The sequence below is a fragment of the Callionymus lyra genome, chromosome 6, assembly GCF_982586985.1.
Source record: "Callionymus lyra chromosome 6, fCalLyr1.hap1.1, whole genome shotgun sequence".
NCBI lineage: Eukaryota > Metazoa > Chordata > Actinopteri > Syngnathiformes > Callionymidae > Callionymus > Callionymus lyra.
The window spans coordinates 30069712-30093661 of NC_141823.1; the positions used below are offsets into that span (position 1 = coordinate 30069712).

Genomic DNA, 23950 nt, shown 5'->3' on the forward strand with positions numbered 1-23950 from the left:
GACAAAGCAGAATGTCACATGGTGTGCACTGTTCCGTCCACAATGAAAAAAGCTGTTGATTGGTTTCACCTGAAGAATTGTCAGATTATTTTAATTTTATCGGAATTGTTGAGGGAGTCTTAGAACATCGTGTGAGAACATGTAAAAAGGGGTCTTGAACCTTAAAACAAACTGTACTGTAAGGTAAGCTTTAAGAGTATCGGGGTCAAGAAAAGATTGAATTAGTGTCAGAACTTTTAGCGAGTCCTCTCAGTGGCAGCTTGCAGGCCAGGCTCTGCTGCTTTGATTGTACAAGCTTCTGAATTAGCATTCCAAGTATAAGCCTACAAATGACTGCTGTCTTACTTATCATTGTGCGCTGCTGGGAACAAGTACCTACCTTAAGAACTGTAACTATCTGGATTCACAGCCATGCTGTTTCAAGGTTAGGATTGGGAAACACAAACTCCATTATTCAAGTGGATTTTATTTTCTTTCTTCTCCTTTTTATTTTAATTTTTTATTCTTTTTGGAGACTCAATGTGTTTTGTGCTTACCAATGATGATCAATAACTTAGCAATAACTAAAAGATACAAAAGTAAGCTATTCATTCATTCATTCATTCACCACATATTTCATTAACAAGTTTCATTAAGGTACTTCATTTTCAGTGGATGGATGGATGGATGGATGGATGGATGGATGGATGGATGGATGGATGGATGGATGGATGGATGGATGGATGGATGGATGGATGGATGGATGGATGGATGGAGCTGCTTTGAACAGGAGGCAGGGGATGCATCATCTTCACACATCTCTTCTATCATCCCATGTCAAAGATATTTTCTGGTGCGTGAAAAGCATACACAGGTCTCTTGGGAAGAAATTGAGTTGTGAAAATGATAGCTGTATTTAGCCAATGCTCGTGATATGATTCTAATCTCCGGTCCGTCACCAAGTGCTTCTTTTAGAAAGAAAAAAAACAAGAAGATTGCTTCTAATTTTGAGTGTGATTCATTTTTCAAACAGCTCTCAGATGCTTTGAGATCCTTTCAAAACAAAGGTCTGGTGCTATGAGTCAAATTGTTCTGTTTGTTCCTAAAATAATGAACATGTCTATATCTGTGATTGAACAAATCTTTTTGTTTTGTTTTAATTTTCTACTTCAATCTCCACTATTCCTTTTCAACTTTTTGGGAAAAATAAATAAAGAGCAGCACCTTAAGTATGGAGTAATGGAAAAAAAAATCTGAAAATAACCCAACCTGTAAAAAGCATCAGATGTTGTTTGCTGTTCCTGCCTCCATCAAAGCTGCTGTCAGCCTTTGCCCTGCAGTGAGCAATGTAACTCCAGAGAGTGAAGGGAAAATGTGTATTTTTATTCATCAATTGGATGCACTTCACAGGTGTATACGACCTTGTAGAAATTTGAATTAACTCACCCTTGCATTCTGCTGAATTCCGAACAGTCGACTGATTTAAAATGTATTCCTCTCGTTCTTCCTTACTGGGCTGGATTTTGATGGTTTCAGGGAGATTATCTGGGTAGAAGAATTCAATCCTCAAATTGTAGGAATGAGAGAGAGGGAGGTGAGCCATTGTAGTGAGACTGAGGATCCAATTAGTGTCCGCTCACCATTAAGAAATTAGGCAATAGGAGGTGATGTGTGCAAGTGATTTCAGCAGCGAGATAAGTCGAGCAAAAGCGAAGCCTAAATGAGATTGGCAGGGAAGCAAATTGAACTGCTTGGAGCTCATTATTTGCAGATTAGGTGCCATTTATGCAAAGACTTTCAGCAAAAAACACTGTCAACAAGTTGTTAGCATCTCAGTGAATTTCATAATAACTTATTGTACGAACCATTTCAATAACTTTGGCTGTAAAATCTATAAAAACATAGGGCCTTTTTTTATGAAGTTGGATGAAGTTAAAGGTAATACACGCATTTAGAATAGTAGTTTTCTTTTACACCTTTTTTAAAATATGTGTAATTATTGGTCTTAGACTCTACCTAATAGTCAAGTTATGATAATTATTTCAGGTTATTTATATTCATTGATCCAAAATATGTATAAAAGCCTAATTATGCATTTTTCAATAAAGGGAAAATGTATGAATATATAGAAATTTAAGTCAATTGAAATTAGTAATTTTATGGATATTAATCATTTTTTCTATTAATATGTTTTTTTATTTTGTTTCAACAAATAGTGATTTCATTGGCATAGTTAAAAATACATAAACTTCTTCTTCAAAAAAAAATGTTTTTAATCATCAAACTAATAAGTTTTAACACAAAACTTTTAATTGTACAGACACTATCATAAAACACACAATCTCATGTTAAAATAACTTCCTTTTTAATGTTATAGTGTTAACTGTTTACTACACACATCAACATGCTTATGATAATAAAATGTTTGTAAAAAAAAAAAAAATAGTTACATATCTTGGGTTAGTTATTTCACCTGGGTGAATAGGAAAACCTATGTTTTAATTACTTCATATTACTTAATTTATTCAGAGTCCATACCCTATGAAATAAAAACATAGAGCAGGTTCAGCAGATTTCCACAAGCGATGGCTAGACTCAGTATTGAATGTCAATGTTTCTAACCAACCATTTCTAGTGGGTTTAAGTTTCATCCTTAGCAGGGCCTCAGACGTAAGAAAAATATTCTCTCAAATACTCTAGTGATGGGCTGATGAAGCTTCGTGAAGCAGTGATAATGTTATTTAAAAGTTAGGTAGGTGGCTCCATTAGTTTAAAAACGATGTGATGTTTCATTACAACAGTTGTTCAAAACAAAGGAAAACAGTGCAGAGACTGCCATCTAGTGGGCTCTAAAAATAATGACACTGCTTCATGAAGCTTCATCAGTTTACTTTACTTAATCCACATGCAAGGTTTCATTTTGGATTCAGGAATTATTTCTTAGGTATTTTTATTCTAAGAGAAAAACTGTAAGCTACATTTTTGTCCATTTTGTCCTTTTAATGTCCTGATTAAAGTGCCCGCCCTGCTGCTTATCTGTGAACAAGGGTTAATTTACTTTATTGATCTTCTCACCGAGATAAGCATTCTAACCACTGTGCTGTCTTATTGCTATTACTCGCTATGATATACTCTCATTGTACCTGACAACGACCACCATGTTGGATTCAGCAATAGGCTTCATGAGTGGTTTACATTGGTAAAGCAATTACCTCTAATGTGCTGGTGCAATTGTGATCATCTCTTTCTGATGGTGAGCACTGCCAGAGTGATTTGTAGTTTCATCAGCATCCAACTCATTTTTTTCAGGCCTAATAGTTTCACTGTTGCTGTAAGTCAAACTTGCACTGGTGAATGTAGCAGAAAGATCTGTTGCGTTAGTAATACTAGTAAAAGTTATTTGTTGATACTGTATATCCAAATCTCCAGCAAACCTCCGGGATCATTGGAAGGTATTAGTAGTGCCTATTTTTTGAAAAACATTTGAACAAACTACATTTTGAATTAATGTCCAACCCCTTGAGCTACCAAACCGACGCCTTCAGAATCCATGTGGTCTATTGAGTTTGAGTTCATATGCGCCGCACTAGGAGAGCAATAAAACACAGAAGTGGCAAACAACAGTTTATGTTGTCTGCATCACTGGAATCTGTCTCAAAAAATAAAAATAAAAAAGCTTTTCTGATGAAATATTGATACATTCAGAGTGTTTTCTTCCGTGTGTGTCTCTCGTCTGAGTATGGCTTCCGCTGCTAGAATTGCTCAGTGATTCAGCAACAACATACATGTATATTTGGGTTTTAACTCACAACAAAACAATGCGAAAATTCCAGTATTTATTGTGAGATGATGTACACTGATAAAAACAGAGTTCACATAGAGATTTGTGAATCTGTGCTTGTGTAAAACTGGATACCAGGCTCCAATTGTCCTGAGAAGGCTGCTATTAATTTTACTCATACCTTTTAGAGCCAATATTATTTAATGTTGCTTTGGACTCAATTAATTGGTTTCCATCACAGTGTCAAATTTTTTAAGCCATAGAGGATTTTCTCTGAAATAGACATTGACTATGTTAATTCTGGCATCACTGAACAATTCAGTTTCATCTTTCCATCCTAACATGAATATTTTCAACAAATTAATCATCTTTTTGGAGAAACATATATTGCAATGCATTGTATGGATTATTTTAGCATAAGTGTATTACAGTCTTTCAATGATGATGATTTCTTAACCGAAAATGCTACACGGTTTGGTTGATCCAATAAAGACATAATCAAGATATCTGAATTTCTTTTTTTTTTTTTATTCATTTCTTTACTCAATTCTAAATAATTAATCAGCATGATAATTTCTCTATGCTCTTTGGTGTATCTGCTGCTATGTCTGTGAAGGTTTTCATTCATCCGGGGCAGCTGAACTTGATTGTTGATGATTGTTTTAAAACCAGAAAATATTAAATAATAATAATAAAGGAAAGCTTAGTAAATAATATGCTGGCAAAGTCAACCATAATTGGAGTTAGAATATTTGGGTGTCTTGGATGAAACCTTCTCTATGCTACAGGAATAGCTTCCCAAGGTAGAAGTCAAATGTAAGAAATAGATTAACCTTCCTGAAGTATACACTGCAAAAAATAAAACGTTTACACATAAATACAAATTGTACTGTATACTGTTTTAGCTAGCAACTTTATCGTAATAAGTTTGACCTGCAGAGACAAGCAGCATTTCTCTATTCAATTTGTTGGGGCTCATGTTTGACAGTGGCCAGTTCTACTTACTTTAAAAAACATTTTAGCACAATCACTTAATTGAAACACAATATTCTTAAACAAAAGCTGCTTTACATATAATACTGTAACTTCATATTTGGGCCATGATCCATGTCATGTGTGAACTGACAAGTTAAATGTAATTTACAGTTTCAATTGCTCTGGAAAAATTCCAAGTTGCAGAGTATGAAAAGTATTTCTTGTCCTTCATGAATGGTAGAAAAGGAACTGTTCCTTCGAGGCCCTGTTTAAAAAAACAACATAAAGGGAAAATTCTGCTTTAAAAATGCATAAATTGCAGAATTTAATGAATTGCATCCTTTAATTTTTTATGATTGTGTGAATCATTAGAGTGACCATTTAACTTTTTGAAAAACTAAAAGCTTTACTGTTGCAAGACAGACTCTCTTACTGCTTAATTGTCCACACATTACTGTTAATGTTCCCAACAGGCTGCTATCACTCTTGTCTGAAGGATGCTTGTGTCAGTAAAGTGTAATTTAACTGGCCGATCAATCACTCTATGTAGATAGATGGGCGCAACGTTGAACTGGATCTGATTAAAGTATCTTAAGTCTAAGAGCAAACCACTAATTGAATACCTTGATAGAGATGAAAGAGAGCACATAAACACGGCGGTGTTTATTAAGACTCTCCAACCTCAGTGGACATATACAAAGCATGGTAAAAACATGACTAACTACTGTTGGCGAGTTTGCTTATAGAATGAGCAATCCTTATACTGGATATACAATGGTAGGAAGCCAACCGCACATGCACAAAAACGTGCACCCATGCAAAGACATTCACACATATCTGTGCACAAAGATGTCTGCATCATGCATCGTCATCGAGGACCATAATGTTTCTTGATGATACTCTAATTTGTAAATGGAGCAAATATGATATTTAAGGATGTGCTGGAGAGAATAAGAATGAGGTGAGTGTAGGCAGGAGCTTCAGCTAGAGTGAGAGAAAGTAACTAGTGAAACAATAGTCAGAGTTAGAAGAGTCAGAGTTGAAGATGCTCAGGTCTTCTTTGGGAGTTGGATTAGAATTGAGTCACAAATTAAATGTTTTTTGGTGTTTACTTGTTATGTTATATATAATGGCACTGACATGCCTGACAATGTACCCCACAAAGGTAGATACATGGACTTTATGATGGTTTTGAGCAACCTGTCTCTTTCTTTCTGTGACCTATACCGTAGTTGAGTCAGTAAACGCTCCATAGTACGGCGTATTATTATTACACCTTATATAAATGTTGGTGCTTGTTGGCTTTTTCTTGATTCAAAAAACTTAACCAATGAGGACAAAAAAAAGAAGCTCAGTGCTAGATCGTCTGCATCTAACTAAAGAGTGTACTTTTTTCAAGATAAGCTAAAAATAGGTACAGTATGGGATCTATAAAATTACATTTAACTAAGACGGCCACATGGTTTTCATAATTTTTACATCTCTATTATCAAAGTAAATGCTTACATTTCAGTGGGATAGCTAATATAGAATAGTTTGCCTGGGAAGGCAGAGGAAGAAAACCTTTGAAAACACACAAGATAGGTTCAAGTGGAGAAGAATGACTAGCATTAGAAATAAAGTTTGTTATTGTCCAATCAATCTATATCGAGTGAGAAAGTTTCTGACTTTTCTGCCTTGAGAGTACATTTTAAATCAATATGGATGGCTGTCAACTTGTTTACCTGCAGAGCATCGTATCCGAATGAGTCACCCTTCACACCCTTTTCAAAAGACAAGTTGATCAAAGCCCACAGGCGGTTTTACCCATGGAATTGCATCATTAATGTGAATGCATCTAGTAAAATAAACCTCAAAAGTGATTGAAGTGGCAGCACTAACTGTAACCAACAAAGTTTAAAGCCATTGTTTGTCAAAATTCATGCTGACAAATGGGAAGAAAGATTCTCATGTAACACAAAAATAAAGGATAGCAATTTGTCTTTTCACATTTATTTTGGAGGGAGTTTTAATATTTACCATACACACAGAGAATGTGACAATTGTTAAAATGGAACTTGATGCAAAATACATATTTTACTCCCATTAGTATGTCTGCACATGACTGTCAATATGTGGGTTTGAATTATTAATGTCAGTCCTGGTGAATCACCTCATGCAGGCTTCCACTTGCATGTTTATAACTGCAGTTGAAGTTAATTAAAGTAAGGGAGAAGAAAAGTAAGATTTTCTCGGTATATGAAGAAAACGTTTAATTCATTTTTTATTGATTAATAGAATTCTATCAATTTAAAAATGTTTTGTCTTTTTATGTGTGTCTTCTAACACAAAATATAAAAGATCAGTAAATTGCCCAAAAGGCAAAAGGCTGTACAAAATGGAGATCTTTATAAACGCTCCCCTTTCTCTCTTTCTCTGTGGAGAACATAGTTGTTATTTGCTGTGTCTAACTTATGGGGAACATTCTGAGCAGAGGTGGTTCAACGTCTTTTCATATGGAAATGCAGATTTGTTGCTTTAAAAAGCATTCAGGAAAAGTTGCACATCTCTAAAAAAAACCTTGCCGTTAAATGAGATTCCAAGAACAAATTTCTGCAAAATAAAAGAAACTCACACTATGTGAATCAATATTAAACCGTCCATTTTGTGCCAGCAAACAGATTCCAAGAGCAGCTTCACCCAAGACAGTTGTTTTTATTTTTTTATTTTGAGGTGAAAGATGCAGACAGTCTGCATTTTTTTCCACACACACATGAATATTCATTCACTGAGATTGTTCTTTCTTGTTATGCTCACAGGACCGATCCGGCTATCATGAACAAACATTAAAGACCATTTCTCTTCCTGCTCCCCTTATAGCCCCTATGCACTGCCTTATCCCCTTAGTTGCTTTACTTTCAAATCATTGATTTTTCAAGAGGTCCTATTAATAATTTACACTGTTCAGACTCTCCTTCTGTGTGAATTTAGAGAAGTGGGGATGATCATTTTGAAAAGTGTTTGAAAGAGGTGGTGGGTTTGGAGGGAGCAAAGGAAAGAGGGGGAGATAAGAGCAATAGTCCACCCAAAGACCGGTGCTGAATATTAATAATTCACTTTCAAACGGCTCTGCATTATCAAAAAAAATGAACAAAGCTACTGATAAAGATCACAAGTTGTGGCGCTGCGCTATGGCATTACCCCAAAACCATGTCATGTTGTCAGAGTATTATAATCACCACCACCTTTGAAGTGCGTGTTTTATTTCTACCAGCCGCTCTTTGTTTTTGCTAGAGGCTTTAAGATCTGCTCTTCTGTGAACGTGTTGAAGCTGCATGCCCTGCTGATTCCATTTCCATTCAATCAAATATAATCATCAACCAACTGCCATCTTACTCATTCAGCTGTTGATACGAAATCCATGATTGCAGAGAAACTGTTTATGCGAGGATGTCATAAAATGACACTCTGAAACAAAAGACTTCATAATTGTACTTTACGAAGTCGAATTTCTAAGTTTGATTCTGACGACTTTCCCAGACACAAGACTTATGAGTTTCCATGATAGTTAAGCTGAGATGTAACCTTTCAGTTCAAAGAACTATTTCAAGGACCCAAACCTGAGAGAAGGCAATTGTTCTTCAACACCTTGTGTAATCTCAGGGTCAAGATGACCCGAAGGCCCGAAAACAAAAGTATTTGTGGTATCCCTTTTGTTGTCTGTGGATGAAGGTGAATGACCTTCCTGGCTTCCTGAAATACATATGCAATGGTGGAGAAATAACTTGAAGCTGAAATGTGTTTATTTAGTCAAAATATTGATCAGATGATCTTTTTTAAATTGTATTTTGTCTTTTTTGTCTCCTTTTTTCACAAGTGAGATACATAAGGTTCATCTGTTTTTTGGTGTTTTTGTTTCATTAAACATTTGTTATAGTCAAAGTTGATTATTCAGTCAACTGTTGCGTATTCATGGAAAAAAAGTTCATGTTTATCCTTTGTTTCTTTGTCAAATCAATCATTCAAGCAGACCCAGTTTGCCAGGAAATGCAGTCTCTTGATTGGTCCATCAATAGAAATACTCTTGCAGATTCTACGGGCGGGTCAGGCAACAGAATCATAATGCCAGAAACATTGTTGAAACAATAGCTAGGGGTCACTATTGTTCCAGTACCATTATTAGTTATCGTATTGTGCTTTGCTAATTCTGGCCATGATTAATGGCAAAATTAGGATTGATTGAATAATGTGAAGGGCTATTTGTGTAATTTCTTACTAAATATGTGACGCACATATCACAAAATGAGTTGTATACAACATAAGCTACTGAACCACCAAGTAATTTCTATTTAATGTGATGCAAAAGCGCAGACCACAGATTGTAATTAGTATTTTGTCTGAACATCTATTTATTCTCCATCAGGTGGGCGGCACCATGTACAATACAGGTCGCCATGTCTCTCTACGACTGGACAAGGAGCATCTGGTGAACATCTCTGGGGGCCCGATGACGTACAGCCATCGTCTGGAGGAGATCCGGCTACACTTTGGCAGTGAGGACGGTCAAGGCTCTGAACACCTGCTGAATGGACAGGCCTTTTCCGGAGAGGTACAGAAAGACATGAATGGTCTTTAGAGACAAAAACACACTATTCAATGTGGCTGCAGATAAACAGGCCTTCGTCTGAAACCAAACCTATTCAAAGTCTCTCTGGTTTTATACTTAGGAAAACCACTGCCCTGCAGCCTGTGAAACTTAAATAGATTGAAATAATACAAAAAAAACATGGTTCGATCAGCACCAGATAGGTCACCTTGTCCTCGACCATCACTGACAATGTGTCCAGAAACGGCAATTACTGTGTCCATTATTCATTATAAATTCAATTTGACAAGATTTAACGAAACAACTAGACTGGCTACATGGGAACAAGAAGTACATATTGTCGTTTGAAGTTAAGGTATCTATAATTTAAAATTTGTGAACAAGTTTTAATAGTCTTTCAACTGTTCTGGAACAATTCTTTACAATTCTTTTTTTATTTTATTTGATATACAATCAAAATGGAACAGATTTCTTAATAATAAAGTTTGATATATGTTGATTGTGGAGTCCTTTGCTCCTCCTGCACACACTTCAGAATATCATCTTGTTTTCTTTATCTCGAACTTTAACTTAAATATTGTCCTCTTAAAAGGTTGCATATCAGGAAAATAAGTGATATTTGTTCATATTAACATGTAATTTGGGTTTTTCTTTACATAATATGATCACTTTTTCATATGGATTTTCTTATTTATTCCTGGGTGGATTAAAAGGAAACCCATGCTGCTGATATTCACAGCGTTTGTTTCAGTTCTACTGAACAAATGGGGCATTTCATGTGTCAGCATGGAAAAACATTTACCAATTTTGCAGTTACTGATGCTTACTGTAGCAGTCCGTGACAATGACTCCCTTGTTGCAAAACAATTTCCACACTGTTTAAGCTAAACTAAATGTGCTGACAAATGTGGATCGACAGCTGCGCTTTGTGGGAAAAAGCATAAATGGAAAGAAGTAATTTATAAAATCTGTTCCACGTCATTCATGTGACTCCCTTTGATTGAGCTGTTAGGAATTGAAATGAAAACACTTTGTTGTACACGTTCAACAACGAAATAACAATATATTGCATATTTGCTCGCAGGTTGTGGAGGCAAACTCCAGATTCCTCCTCCAGTGCTTCAGGTCTGCCCCTGGGCCTCCTAATCTTAGTGTGTTACTTTTTTTTTTTATGCTTTTTTCAGACACCTCAATCTATGACGATGACAATAGTGCAACACACAGGTGATTTGTCAATGATTTACCATATATCTCCTCATATCTAACACAGCCTCACACTGCAGTCCAACATACTTCTATTGACTTATATATTCCTCTTCCTGTTTACGAAAAGGTTCACCATTAAAATAGAATAGTTTGAGGCGTCCACAGTGAGCCACTCGAACAAGGTAGTAAAAAAAGAGGACTGAGGTTTTTACTTCATGCTCCATTGAAATGGACAAAAAATTTAATAAAAAATATTTCCACTACTTTATAACAATCACTCACTATGTTAATATTTGCAAAAAGACAGAGACTTGACGCTGAATAAGCACTACTCAATAGTGAACCATTAGAATTAAACACTTTCAGTCATAAAGACGAGATGGGCTCGAGTCAATGTTTAGTAGTAATAAGTTGATGAGGCTTCATGATACAGCATCAGTTGTTTGATCTGTATCATGATCATTGAAAGGCCACTAGATGACACTCTTAATTGGAAAATAATTATAAAAGGTTATAGAGTTAGTAGATCAGAACTAAGTATTATAATGAAGAGTGTGTCATCTAGAGGTCTTTCAAAAGTAAGACACTACATAATGATATAGCAACAAACAATATAATAGTAACGTAAGGCCTCATCAACCATCACTTATATTTAGCCATTTAGAGACTTTCTAACATATCTACTCTTTACACAGTTTATAAAAATTACATTAAAAAACGATAATTTAGACAAAAGGGCTATGCGACACAAAACTTTGACTCTCTGTAGGGAAGTTCTATTTTTTTTTGTTCAAGGATTGGCTGACTGGCTTTGCTATTAGATCCTTCCTAAAGTCTCCTTCCATGGTTAGGTGTTGACCGAAGTTTAGCAAATAATATTCATATTGACAATGATTTTATCGTTGATAATGTCAATTTCACAATCCATCATTTAATTACTCGACATAAAAACATTTCATTCCTATATAAATTGCTAATAATCTTTAATTTTGCAAGCTCTTATGTAAAAGATTTCAAGATGGCGAGAGTGTATTCTTTTTTTCTTCTCCTTGACTCTCCCACTGCATCTGCAGATGAGTGCTGTACGTCCTTGAAACCTGAGCAAAGAGAAATATTAAACACACTGAAAGCAAAAGCATCCACATAAAATGGCAGCCAGCTGGAAAATAAGCTCCAAACAACATACGCGCATCGAATCAGTGAGGAGCATGTCTTTGCCTTGCTTGCATGCTGATGAGCACGAGGCTATAGATTGAAGGTTCACATGGTTATCGAGAGACAATCATTCAAACCAAATAGAGATAAACTCTTCTAACATAAAAAAAAACATGAGAAAACACTCAAAATTAATTTAATGAACAAAATTTATTTGCTGTGGAGAGCAGTACGACAGGTGGAAAAGGCTTTTTTAAATTAATGGCCAGAATTGATCATGGGGTTCTAAATAACACTCCTGGATGGTATATAGCAATAAGAAATGTATTAGGGGATCATTTTAATAATGAGATTGAGGATACTTAAGTGATGGATTTCAATTATAATGTTGGATGTTAATTATATTTATGGATTTCTGGACATTGGGAAATTGTCCTTAACCTTACTATAAAAAATACAAAGTACATTTAAAAGGACAGATTTTACATTTTTGAGAGCCAAGGATCAGATCAGAGAAGGAACAAGCACATGTGAACATGCCATAGTAGGTATTGTGAGTATAGTATTGATTGATTGATTAGTTCACCTTTCAAAATTGCTGACAGATCATTGTTTATGGTCATTTAAAACACCAGAACACACAGGCTACATATTCCTTCCTCTCAGAATGCATATTTGGAGGACAAATTGAATGACAAGAATGTTTAATCATCTTTTCAACTGAAAAGCAGAGACATGCTTCTACAATTGATGTATTGTCACCTCCTGGATTATATAAAAAACAACAACTGAAATAAAATACAACAATTTTGTTAGCAAAAAAAAAAATGAACTTGAAATGGTAAATAAGTAAGTAAGTAAGTAAGTAATATTTATTTATATAGCGCTTTTCGAGACCAGGGTCACAAAGCGCTTAGACAATCAAATCAATACTCAAAAAAGTACATACTTTAAAGATCAAGATAATACTGAGAACAACACAGGAGTTCGAGAAATTCAAGGAAAAGCCTGAACAAATAGAAACGTCTTAAGATGTTTCTTAAAGGAGTCAGTAGATCCATCAAGCAAAGAGAGAGGAAGATCGTTCCAAAGCTTAGGAGCAACAGCCTGAAAAGATTTCTCTCCTCTGGTCCTGAGCCGTGTGCGTGGAACCATAAGTAGATTCTGATCCACAGACCTCAGAGCCCGAGCTGGGGTGTAAGGCTGGATCAGATCAGTGATGTAAGGAGGAGCCTGACCATGAATAGCTCTGAAAGTAAGAACCAGAATTCTAAAGTTGATCCTGAAAGAAACTGGAAGCCAGTGAAGAGTTTTAAGGATCGGAGAAATGTGAGTTCTTCTACTTGAGCGGGTCAGAATTCTCGCTGCAGAGTAAATTCTGTAGAGTCTGTAGTGACGTAAATTCTCAAAGTCTGTAGAGTTTTCCTTTACACTCTCATGTACATGCATCTGTATATGTTGTATTCTGTAATTTAGAAATAACCACAAATACTTTGAAGAATGTGAATCATTAGGGTCTCTTATCACTTGCTGTATATGAGGATTGCAGCAATAAAGTCTTGTCTTGAATTGTGCGAATTCCAAGTCTAATATTCAATTGATTCTGAGTCTTGAGAGATCAGAGGTTAGTGTGCTTTGTGTTCATTGTTTATAACATGATTTTCATGTCTTTTTTAATAAATAATATATGAATAAATAATGTGAAACTAGAGCAACATCTATGAGAATACATCACTACAATTTTTTTGACATCATTCCTTTTTCAAAAAGGCGACTAAAGGACTCAGGTGTGACTTATCTTTGTCATCTCTCAAAAGGTAAGGCTGGTGAGAGGAAATAGTTTTAAAATGAAACACCTACACGTGTTAAAATACTATTGAAAAATAAGTCTGTCTCACAGAACTTTTTCCACTATCTGCAGATCTCCCAATTGTGTAAATACACCGATCAGCCATCAGAGAAATAATAATGATCAGAAATGTTCATCAAATATAAACCCAGAATCCACCTTGCATTCAACATTAAAGTTTGGAAAGAGATCCTAACACGAGGCTTGGAGCGCAGACTGATTGGATGTTATAAAATTATCACTCACATTTTTAATCTGTTTCACAAACATCTTATTGATTTTTGTAGCTGCTAGCTATAATTCCCATAATTGATCCCATAATTATCTTTAATCACTTTTAAACAGCACGTTTTACTCGCATCTACCCCAGATTATCCTAATTGTTGTGAAATCACATCAGCAGCACATGCAAGGATTGATCTGTGGATACAAACAACGTTTGTTTTTGTTTTGTTTTATTTCATTTCCGTCTGGATGCAAAGCAGAACCAGTTAAAAGAATTGTTAGTATATTGTTACAAAAAAACAAAACAACAAACTTTGTACATCTCAATACATTTACAGGAGAAAATTATTTGGTTCTCACTGTGCAGAAAAAAAAAATGTCGACTGTTGAATACAGGGGAATCAAGGAGGGACATATCTTTTTTTTTTTGGTGGGGGTGGGGTTACTTTTAAAATACATTTAAACTAAAGTATTTTTATTTGCTGGAGGTGTAACATACAATTGATTGAAAAAAAAAGAAAGGAAAAAATTTTTTTGACAGAGAGTTTTGTGCATTTTGTCTTCATTCTCGCTGAGTTACAGGTTAAAACTCCAAAACAGAAGGCCTCCAAACTCTCCTGATTTAACTTTAATGTTTAGTGCTGGTCCGTTATTAAGTGTCATTATCTCATAATGTGCTAGAACAACGAGGTAAGTGTCATCAGTTTTATTCTCATGCATTTCCAAAGTATCTCGTTGTACAAACTCCAAAAAGTTAGTTTCTCTGCTTGTCTATGGGTCTAGATGGGATTGCCTTTTCAACCGCAGTGAAGCGACACAATTATTTATTGATTGGTTAATTCTGGGGCCTTGTTCCAGCCCTGAACAGTGGGCAGTCGATGAAAGAGGGCCTGGCCCTGGAAGTGACAATTAAGACGGTGTGTCTAAAACTTTCTTTTTGACAAGAGGTTGGGGAGACCGGACTTTCAAACACTTTAGCAGTGCACACATCTTTAAAAGTTAACAAATTGACCTGTTTCACTTACGAAATGATACATAGTATCGCTTGAGTGAAAAAAAAATATTTTAAACCAAATTACCCAAAAGAAAGGGAGAAATGGGTTTGAGAGAAGAGATGTTCTGGTGGATTATGGGCCTCACAATTACCAAAAGAAGATTTACAAGTCATTGATTCATTAAACTGAAACTCCGGTTATTGCGCCTGATGATAAGGTTCCAGGGTTGAGTCAGTACTTGGGTGACTTAGATCAGTCTGTCAAAGTGAGCCTGAGAAACCTGGGGGTTATGTTTGACAAAGACATGTCTCTAATACAACATTGCAGAAACTGTTTTCTTCAACTAAGAAAAATCTCTAAACTTGAGAAAATGATGTCACAACATGATCTAAAGCTGCATTTGTGTCTTCTCTTTTAGACTATTGGAATAGTTTATTTTCGTGTTTAAACAAGAAGGAGCTGTCTCGCCTGCAGTGAATACAAAACTCTTCAGCGAGAATTCTGACTCGCTCTAGTAGAAGAACTCACATATCCCGGCCCTTAAAACTGTTAGCTGGCTGCCAGTTTCTTTCAGGATCAGTTTTAAAATTCTGGTTCTACTTTCAGAGCAATTCATAGTCAGGCTCCTCCTTACATGAGTGATCTGATCCAGACTTACACCCCAGCTCGGGCTCTCGAGGATAAGAATCTACTGATGGTTCCGAGCACACAGGAACAGAGGAGAGAAATCCTTCCAGGCTGTTGCTCCTAAGCTTTGGAACGATCTTCCTCTCCTTCTGCATTTGATCGTGCAGGCTTTTTCCTGATTCACTGGGAATCCTATGTTCATTTTATGTGTCTTGGCCTTTTAAAGTATTTATTTTACTGTGTATTGTTTTTGATTGTTAAAGCGCTTTGTGACCCTGGTCTAGAAAGGCGCTTTACAAATATCCATACTTACTTACTTACTATTCTCTACCACAAATTCACTCATTTCGGTTCAGGGGGGGAGTTGGAGCCTTTTCAAGCTAATAGGTTCGAGAGGCCCAGGTTACCAGTCTGTCGCAGGGCACACAAAGACATACAACTATTCACATACAGTGAAAATTCACCCACATTCACGGATAATTTTTGGTTCTCAATCAACCTTTGTATGTTTTTGGACTGTTGGAGGAAAACGGAGTAAACCCACGGAGATTATACATACTGGGATAATATGTATTGTTACTATTGTAATTATTATCATTATTATTTCATCCATACAGAATACAAAAATAACTATAACTTGAAAACAGAGCTTTTGTTATCTTCCACTACTTCCAGTACAAAAAAAAAACAAATTTCAATGTCTTTTATATTCTGGGTCTTGTGCTCATTTGCCTGCACTGTGCATCTCTGCATCTGCCTAGCTTGGATCTTTTCTCGTGTACGCTCCTTTATTCCCACATCCAAATAATGATCCCTATAATGCGGTTCATATACAGTGCAGAGAATCTCTGTTACGAGTGTACTTTGATTGTTTTCCCATGTCTTTGCTCTTACGAAGGTTTAGCGCTAAAATTAGAGAAATGATTTTGCTTCATGATGTAACAGATGCATTAGAGGAGGTGATCTCTTTAGTTAGTCGCTCTAAGGGGACTCAAAGAGACAAACTGTTCCCTATGAGGCCCTTTATCTTTACTGTGAAGTGAGCTTGTGATCTGCGCTATAAGCAGGGTTGACTCGTCCGCACAGCGTGGCTTTAATAAGTGCTGTTCCACTGCGTACTCGGTTACTTTTTCCAATCCGGGCGTGGTGTACTGCATTTTCTAAGTGCTTTTATAGTTTGTAGGGAATACATTGTTCTTCGTTAATTCTTTACAAACTCTTATTGAAGTTTCTGAGTTAGATTTTTTTTTTTCTCGTTACCCTGGCTAACATCTGTCCAGTTTTTCTTAAATCTGCCGTCCTTGACTGAGCAGGATGACTCTTGTGTTTGGGGATGTTAAAGCTTAAATGTCTACTACGTGTTCTTACTCAGAATAGGTGGAGGTATCCTTTATCCAGGCTGAAGAATAGAGCTAAAGATGGAGTGGACCATTAGCAGACCTCTAAAGCGTGAGGGCTGAACACCTCTTTTCCCACTATCGAATTGCTGTCTTCATATTTACCTCCCCCCTGGGCCGGGTCAGCCATCATGCCATAACGGGGCTGTCATGACCCCTCCAGATCAAGTTCCCACACATTGACACTCACAAAGCCTGGCCGTTTAACTCAGCAGCCAAAGATGTATGACTACTACTACTAATACTGCCTTAGAATTAATTATTGTTCATACTCTATGTTGCTTGAAACTCTGAATTGAAGGGTCTCTGTCCACAAGAAATTAGTTTTGTACATGTTGACTTAGATGTTGATAATTAAATTAAGAAGTTGTTGTAGTTAAACACTTAATACAAAGTAAGAGAGTTGCAAGCTAAAATCTTTATTAACACAATTGTTGTACAACTGTGGATTCATTTTAATTGTGCCCCATTGAACCTGGTCAACAGTCTCAGATACCCATGAAGAAGTGATGGGTTGATGAGGCCTCATGATACAGCTGATGATACAGTATCTTAATTCTGCCACTAGGTGGGATTCTGCTTTATGATTGGTGGCTCAGATCTGCTAATCTTTTCAACGATGAAACCTGGCATACTTTTAAACTGAAATCTAATGGCCTTTCAAACTGTATCATGATATAGCGTCAGCTCCTCCTGAGGCCTCATCAACCCATCACTACGATGTAGGCTTAGTACTGGTAGAGGATTTCCCATGAAAGAGTAACAGGCTCCAAATAAATGAATCAACATTTCTATCAATCCAATCAATTCAAGAGTTAATAAATATATGTTGGCAATACTATTGTTATTGTATATGTAACTTGAACAATAAGTTCACCAGAAATTCAAGCTTTACTCATTTTCTACTCAACATCATGTCAACTAAGGGGTTTAAATTATTCTCAGAGTAATTTGTTCCTTTTTAGAGGTAAAGGCAAAAATGAGTCCATTTTTAAGTAACAACTGGAGCTCAATTGTCTTAAGTGCTTCAAGTGTAGATAGTAGACTGGAAACGCTTGCGATATTTACCGGGAGTACTTCCTCCTGTCTGTTCACCTAAAGAAAAAATAAAATATAGACTTTTTTTTTCGGAACAGATCTTCTTGTCAAGCCTATAATACAAGATATACATTACAGACGAGCACCATGGAGGTATTTCGATTTCGTTAACCCTTGTGTAACCTTAGGGTCAATGTGACCCAAATGCTCGAAAACAACTTGTTTGAGGTATCCCTTGTGTTGTCTCTGGGACAAGGTTTTTTTGGGCCCTCGGGTCACCAAAAGCTTGAGATAACCAAAGGGTTAAGAGTATCATTTTGGACAAGTATGAAGACAACTGAGCTCCAGTCGCTTCATTACAATAGACTTGCACTTTTGTCTTTAGCTCCATAAAGGAACAGATTCCTCTGAAAATAATCCCAACCCTCAGTCGACATGAGGGTTAGTAGAAAATGAGTAACATTTCGGGTGAACTAACCCTTTAAATAAAAATGATAAATGCAATATACAACTCAGATTTAGGTTTGTGAACTTAATTTTGAGGGTCAGTTAGTACTGGCACACTCTTGTGTTGCAAGAGAGTCTCCATGACTCTTTCTTCATATTGTGGCCAGCCAAATCTGAGCCCATTTTTTAAGCTATCACAGGTCTGAGTCATGCTAGCTTCCTGTCACACTGGAGCATCACAATCTTATCAACAGGCCTCAAGGACACAATGTTATTATCACAGAATTGTGTTGTAGCTGTTGACGGAGAAGTGAGGCGACATTAACTCCATTCATTGGGATGTTTTTAGTTTTTAAACAGGGAACAGTGTGATCCTCCAGTTCGGGTCGTCAGCAGTTGCTTTTCTCACTGACTCTGCCTTCGACTGTTTGTCTAATTACAACCTCAATGTTCTCCTACTTTCCTTCTGCATCCTTTTTCTTCTCTATTTGGCAGGCTTTCACTTTACAGGCCCACATTCGCCATTTATTGCCCACTAGCGGCAAGCACTGTGTAATTTGTCATTGCGAGGATACGGATGAGATCTTTGGCAGCCTGTTCAGCACGGACTTAAAAATGTAATCAGATCGACGAGGGCCTCTAATCACTTCCTCTCTCCACCCTTGATTGCATTTATAGACATTCTGTCGCTTTGCGCCTTCCCAATCGAGCATTTCATAGTTACTGTCTTCACATTTGTTTATTTATCTTCTGCAGTACAGTGAGGCTTGCGAGTGTTGCCAGCAGGAATAGATGGAGGTTTACGAAGGTGGGCAGAAAAAACTAGAGGAAAAGATCAAAAATCATTAAAAAACCCTCCCCATGCTTTATTGCATCCATTTTAACTGTGGCGTGCTGTGTTAATTATTGTTGAACCAAGAAAGTATTTCACTGGAAGTACTACGTTTTACTGGGGTGATTCAAATATGAACATATGGAGAAAACGAGAAAATCCATCAACCGGGAGGCAATAACCCCAAACCTGTCCGTGTTATTTCTTGCTTTTGTGACTCATTGCAAAAAAATAGTTTGAGCACAAAAGTCATTATGATATAAAATGTGTGAGTTATGCTCAATTGCTGGAGCTAAGAAGTTTTCCTATCCAAAAAAAAACACTCACAAATTTTTTGGGACTTTTCTCTTGTTAAATATGTTTGATAAATGTAAGTTTTAATCAAACAAACTAGGCATGAACTTCAAATTCTATTTGTGCAAGAATTTTCTGTCAAAGAATTGTTGACTGGCAATCTGCAAACTATCAAACAGACAAAATGAAAGTGGATAAGATAGAACATAAATGATACATTTTTTTTCAGGTTTGTAATTTCTTAAATACATAAATGAAAAATAATGGTTTGCCACTTATTTTACAGAAGGTTTTCCGTTTTCATCTTTTGGGGGCAGTGGATATAGTGATCCAGCTTATACTTCCCGACAATGTTAAAATATCTCGGACTGTACAGACTTGTCAATTAATCTTAAAAAAAGTATTAAAAAAAAAAAAAAAAAAAGGTCTTCACAAGAAATTCAAAGCCAATAAAATAAAATCATGTAATCAGATAAGCGTGTATTCAATAGAACTTATGGACCAATGAGAATTTTTCTGTACCAAATGGGCTTTTTACCAGTTGAAAAAGGTTGCTTAAGGGTAGCCATTAGTTTCTAAAGATGACACAGACAAACACTAGCTTTTCTACCCTGCAGGATGAAAAACTGCAGAGCTCATTCCTAAAATGTGACGGATCAGTGTCAGCTAACTCAATATTTGGCTAATTTAAACACTGGCCAAAAATGTACCCAACCATTTCAGATGATGAGAAAGCTTTGAAACCAGCATTTAGATGCTCCTGTTGATTTTCTTTCACCCCCAAAGTGGAAGCTCAGATATGAGCTACCAGAGAAAATGAAGCGTTGGGTGAGTCCAGGTCAGTCTATTCATTTCAGAATACAATTTACCTCAGTGGACAGGGCCATTGATCACGATGTCCTCGTTTCTTTAACATTTCAATCTCGAGAGCCACTTTCTCCAGGCTGTTGCTTCATCCTTTTCATTTTCAAATACTGATGTTTTTATTCCAAATACCAACATTATCATATTGTGGGACTAGTACATCCTAGTTCCTGTCTGTCTATCCACCTGTAACCTTCTGTTTATTCAATTCCAAAGTTTTGTAAGCTACATGTGTTAGAGATTCAGCAGTCAGAAGACATGTACTGCACAATGGCATCAAACCAGACGCCCCACATGACCATCTACTGAATGGAATATTCCGTGGTCTCTTGAATGACTTAACTTTTTATGCACTCTCTAAATGACTTGGTGACTTAATTCCACAACTGAAAATTTAGTGGTCAATGGTTTCCAGCGTAAAATCAACTTATTTTTGTCTCTTCAGCTGAATCGTATAAAGCTGCTCGACAGCTTTGGTGGGGTATATAGTAATTGAAAAGTCAAAATGTACGATTGAAGATTCCTTTATGCATTGTGTATATGTGAAAGGACAACAAAAAAAAAAATCTGTGCGTAATGGGTTAGTACTAGTTGGATGGGTTGATAAGGCCTCGGGATGCAGCTGATGCTGTATCATGATACAGTTTTTAAAATGCTTTTGTTCAGCCATTTTTCCTACATTCAAATACAGATAGAAGAACCTCGAGCCTTCAGGTCACCATGACCCTGAGATAACACAAGCGTTAAGAAACTGAAGCTTGTAAAATAAACTGTCCACTTAATTGAGGTCCATGCTAAGAGGATTTAGTTAGGTAAGGTAGAACTTTATTGAACCCTCAGGAGGTGTCCTTTTGGAAATTGTTTATATATATATATATATATATATATATATATATATATATATATAGTTTGATAGTTTGAAGGGACCCTTGAATCTGGAAAGGGTTAATGACAGTATCAGACAAACCCACACATTTTTTTTTCTTTTAAAAATCTCTTAAGATTTAATTTTAGATGCATCTTCCTATGTGTTATTTTGGTGTGATCTGTCAAGAATTTATTCTTGAATATATTAGTTTGTTAAGATGTAAAAAAAAAAGTTTCAGTATTGTCAACACTTTCGAGAAACCAGAGTAAAATAATAACGGGTGAAAGGTTTTCTACCTGCTCTTATCTGAGAACAAGATGTTTTCACTGCAAGGAAACAGGAAAGAGAACATCCAGCTAATATAACTCATTTATCATTTTGTTTGCAACTCTCTCCGCCCTGACATTCTATTTGCATTTGTTCAGAGCAAAATTTACTTAAAGTGATGATGGTCTGATCACTCTGCAACCATCCTCAATATCTTTGCAAATGAAAGCCTCACAGCAACAGCAAATAATCATCACCTTTTTGTACCATCAACATCATGTTCATCATGAGACATTCATAGTTTTTCTGTTTGAACCTGGCATATTCTCAAATCAAGAAAACGTTGTATGCGCAAGAATCTTTAGACGTATGAATCATGTAGAATAAGATACTTGTCACTATATTTTTCATAGGACCTTGTTTCACAAGGATTCAACAGATGTTTGTGATTCAACATCTTGTGAAATTAGGTGATTTAAGTCATCTGAGATGACCACAGCCACACGGTTATCGGATTATTTCAGTCTTTCTCTACACCAGGGTGCCCTCTTGTGGGCATCAGCAACACCACATAGGTGACCATTTACAGCATCTTACAGAAACTTTTGACTCCAGGTTAATAAAAATATATATATATACTACGTTCTATAAAACGTTTGTGTTTCTTCATCCTCTCTATGTCAAGCCCTAGTATTAATAAATTAAAGGGATAGCATTTCCAAATCAAAGCTCTTCTCAGCTTTGCAGCTCTGCAGATACGATTGCAGCAATCGCACAGACGCTAATCATCACCCCTGTTGTTTTGCCTCATAATAGCTGTGAAATAGCAGGTTGTATTCCCGGCCTGAGGTGGAACGATGTCTTTGTCATTCAGTTTCTTTTCTGTGGTCATATTAAATGGTGGTAAGAATTTGATTCTTATGATTGATTATTCCTTTGATACGAACGCCACGTGATTTGGTGATTATTCAAGTGTTTTTTTTCTCTCTATTTCAGGTTCAGCTGATCCACTACAATCACGAGCTGTATACAAATTACACAGAAGCTGCTAAAAGTCCTAATGGTCTGGTGATAGTCTCCATATTTATGAAGGTAAGCTCCGCCTGCATCACATCACATCTCACAGATCTTTAAGGGCAACTAATATCATGACGATGCTGATATTACATTTAGAATTCTCCACCGTCAAAAATAACAGCGAATGAGAGGTTACAAGATATATACATATATATATCCTTTTTTTTCTATTACACCCAAGGGACCTTCTCCTCAAACACACAACCAAAAAACATTGTAGACTACCAATACTAGAAACCATATTTGATATCTTAAATAAAATTATGATTTAGTCATGTAACAAAAAAAAACCATTTATCATTAAAAAATATATGTTGGCTTGATGTAAAGAAGATTAAAAGGTAACGGTATACATTTAGAAATATGAAGGCTATGGCTAACAATCAATGTAAATTTAAGGCAATTAAGGGGGCGGGGGCTTGTAAATAAAAATACTTGAATTTAGAACAAAATATATGACATGATTAAATATTATTTCTTCTTTAATAAAAATGCGAAGGAAAAATAAAAAAAATATATATTTTGGAATATAATTTTGGAATTAAAAAGAGCCATACAGTTCCTTATTTGCAGAACCAACCCTGTGTTAGTCTTGGGCTACCTATTTTTTCCTTCTTTGTCTCCAAAAGGAAGACGTTAACTTATTAACCCTTGTGTTATCTCAGGGTCAAGATTACCCCGAAGGCACAAAGACAAATGTGTTTGTGGTATCCCTTGTGTTTTCTCTGGGTCAAGGTGAATGACCTCCACCACTGCATATGTATTTCTGAAAGCCGCTCAGTGTACAGCAGCTGAACCTGAGGCTCAGCATGAGCACTTCAATGCCTAATTGTAGATTAAAGGACTAATTGAGCTATTTGATTGTCATTGACAGCAACAGCTCCACGTTAATGTAGCATCTGATCCACCATATGGGCTTCTCCTTTTTAAGGTCTGAACTTTCTGAGTGAAACAGTGTGACTAAACTCTCTATGGGTAGCCTTCAGCAAATGGGTTGAGCCATGAAAACTATATAGAGGAGGCATGTAAAAAAACAACTTTATTTTCTCACATTTTAAGCAAAGGAAAACTGGACAATTAGAGCTGTGAAGACCACAGAGCTCATGGCCGAGAGGGGAGCACGGGGGCGGATTTGAATGGTGAGGTACACCCTTTAGCTCTTGGTGGAGAGGATTGGACTGTATTCGTGTAGACAATAGGAATTACACCTCAGCACTCTTTTGAAAATGTTTATACAGAAGTTAGTTTTGAACACGGATCCCTGAATCAAAGCATAAGTTGAATATCTAAATGGTGCATAATTCAGATCTAAATTTTAATCCTTTTTGAACCTTTCACAATAATTCTCCTGGTATTAATAAATAATAAATCAATCCATGATTTCAAACTTATTTTATTTTCAATTTTATTTAAAGGGTCATATCAAAGTTATCCAAAGACACTTTAAGTAGGACTGTATTGGAGAAAAGAAAAAACAGATCCTAGTGAA

At 36.2% G+C, this 23950-nt stretch overlaps 1 protein-coding gene across 2 annotated transcripts in view; it reads left to right on the forward strand.

Moving 5' to 3' along the window:
* The window catches only part of ca10a (carbonic anhydrase 10 (inactive)a), a 178102-nt gene that overhangs the window by 143808 nt on the left and 10344 nt on the right, over positions 1-23950 (forward strand). For both annotated transcript variants that reach the window (XM_087794657.1, XM_087794658.1), the window contains 2 exons: positions 9138-9323; positions 22381-22476. In XM_087794657.1, the coding sequence (XP_087650783.1) occupies positions 9138-9323; positions 22381-22476 (282 nt within the window). The remainder of the gene's footprint in view (positions 1-9137; positions 9324-22380; positions 22477-23950) is intronic.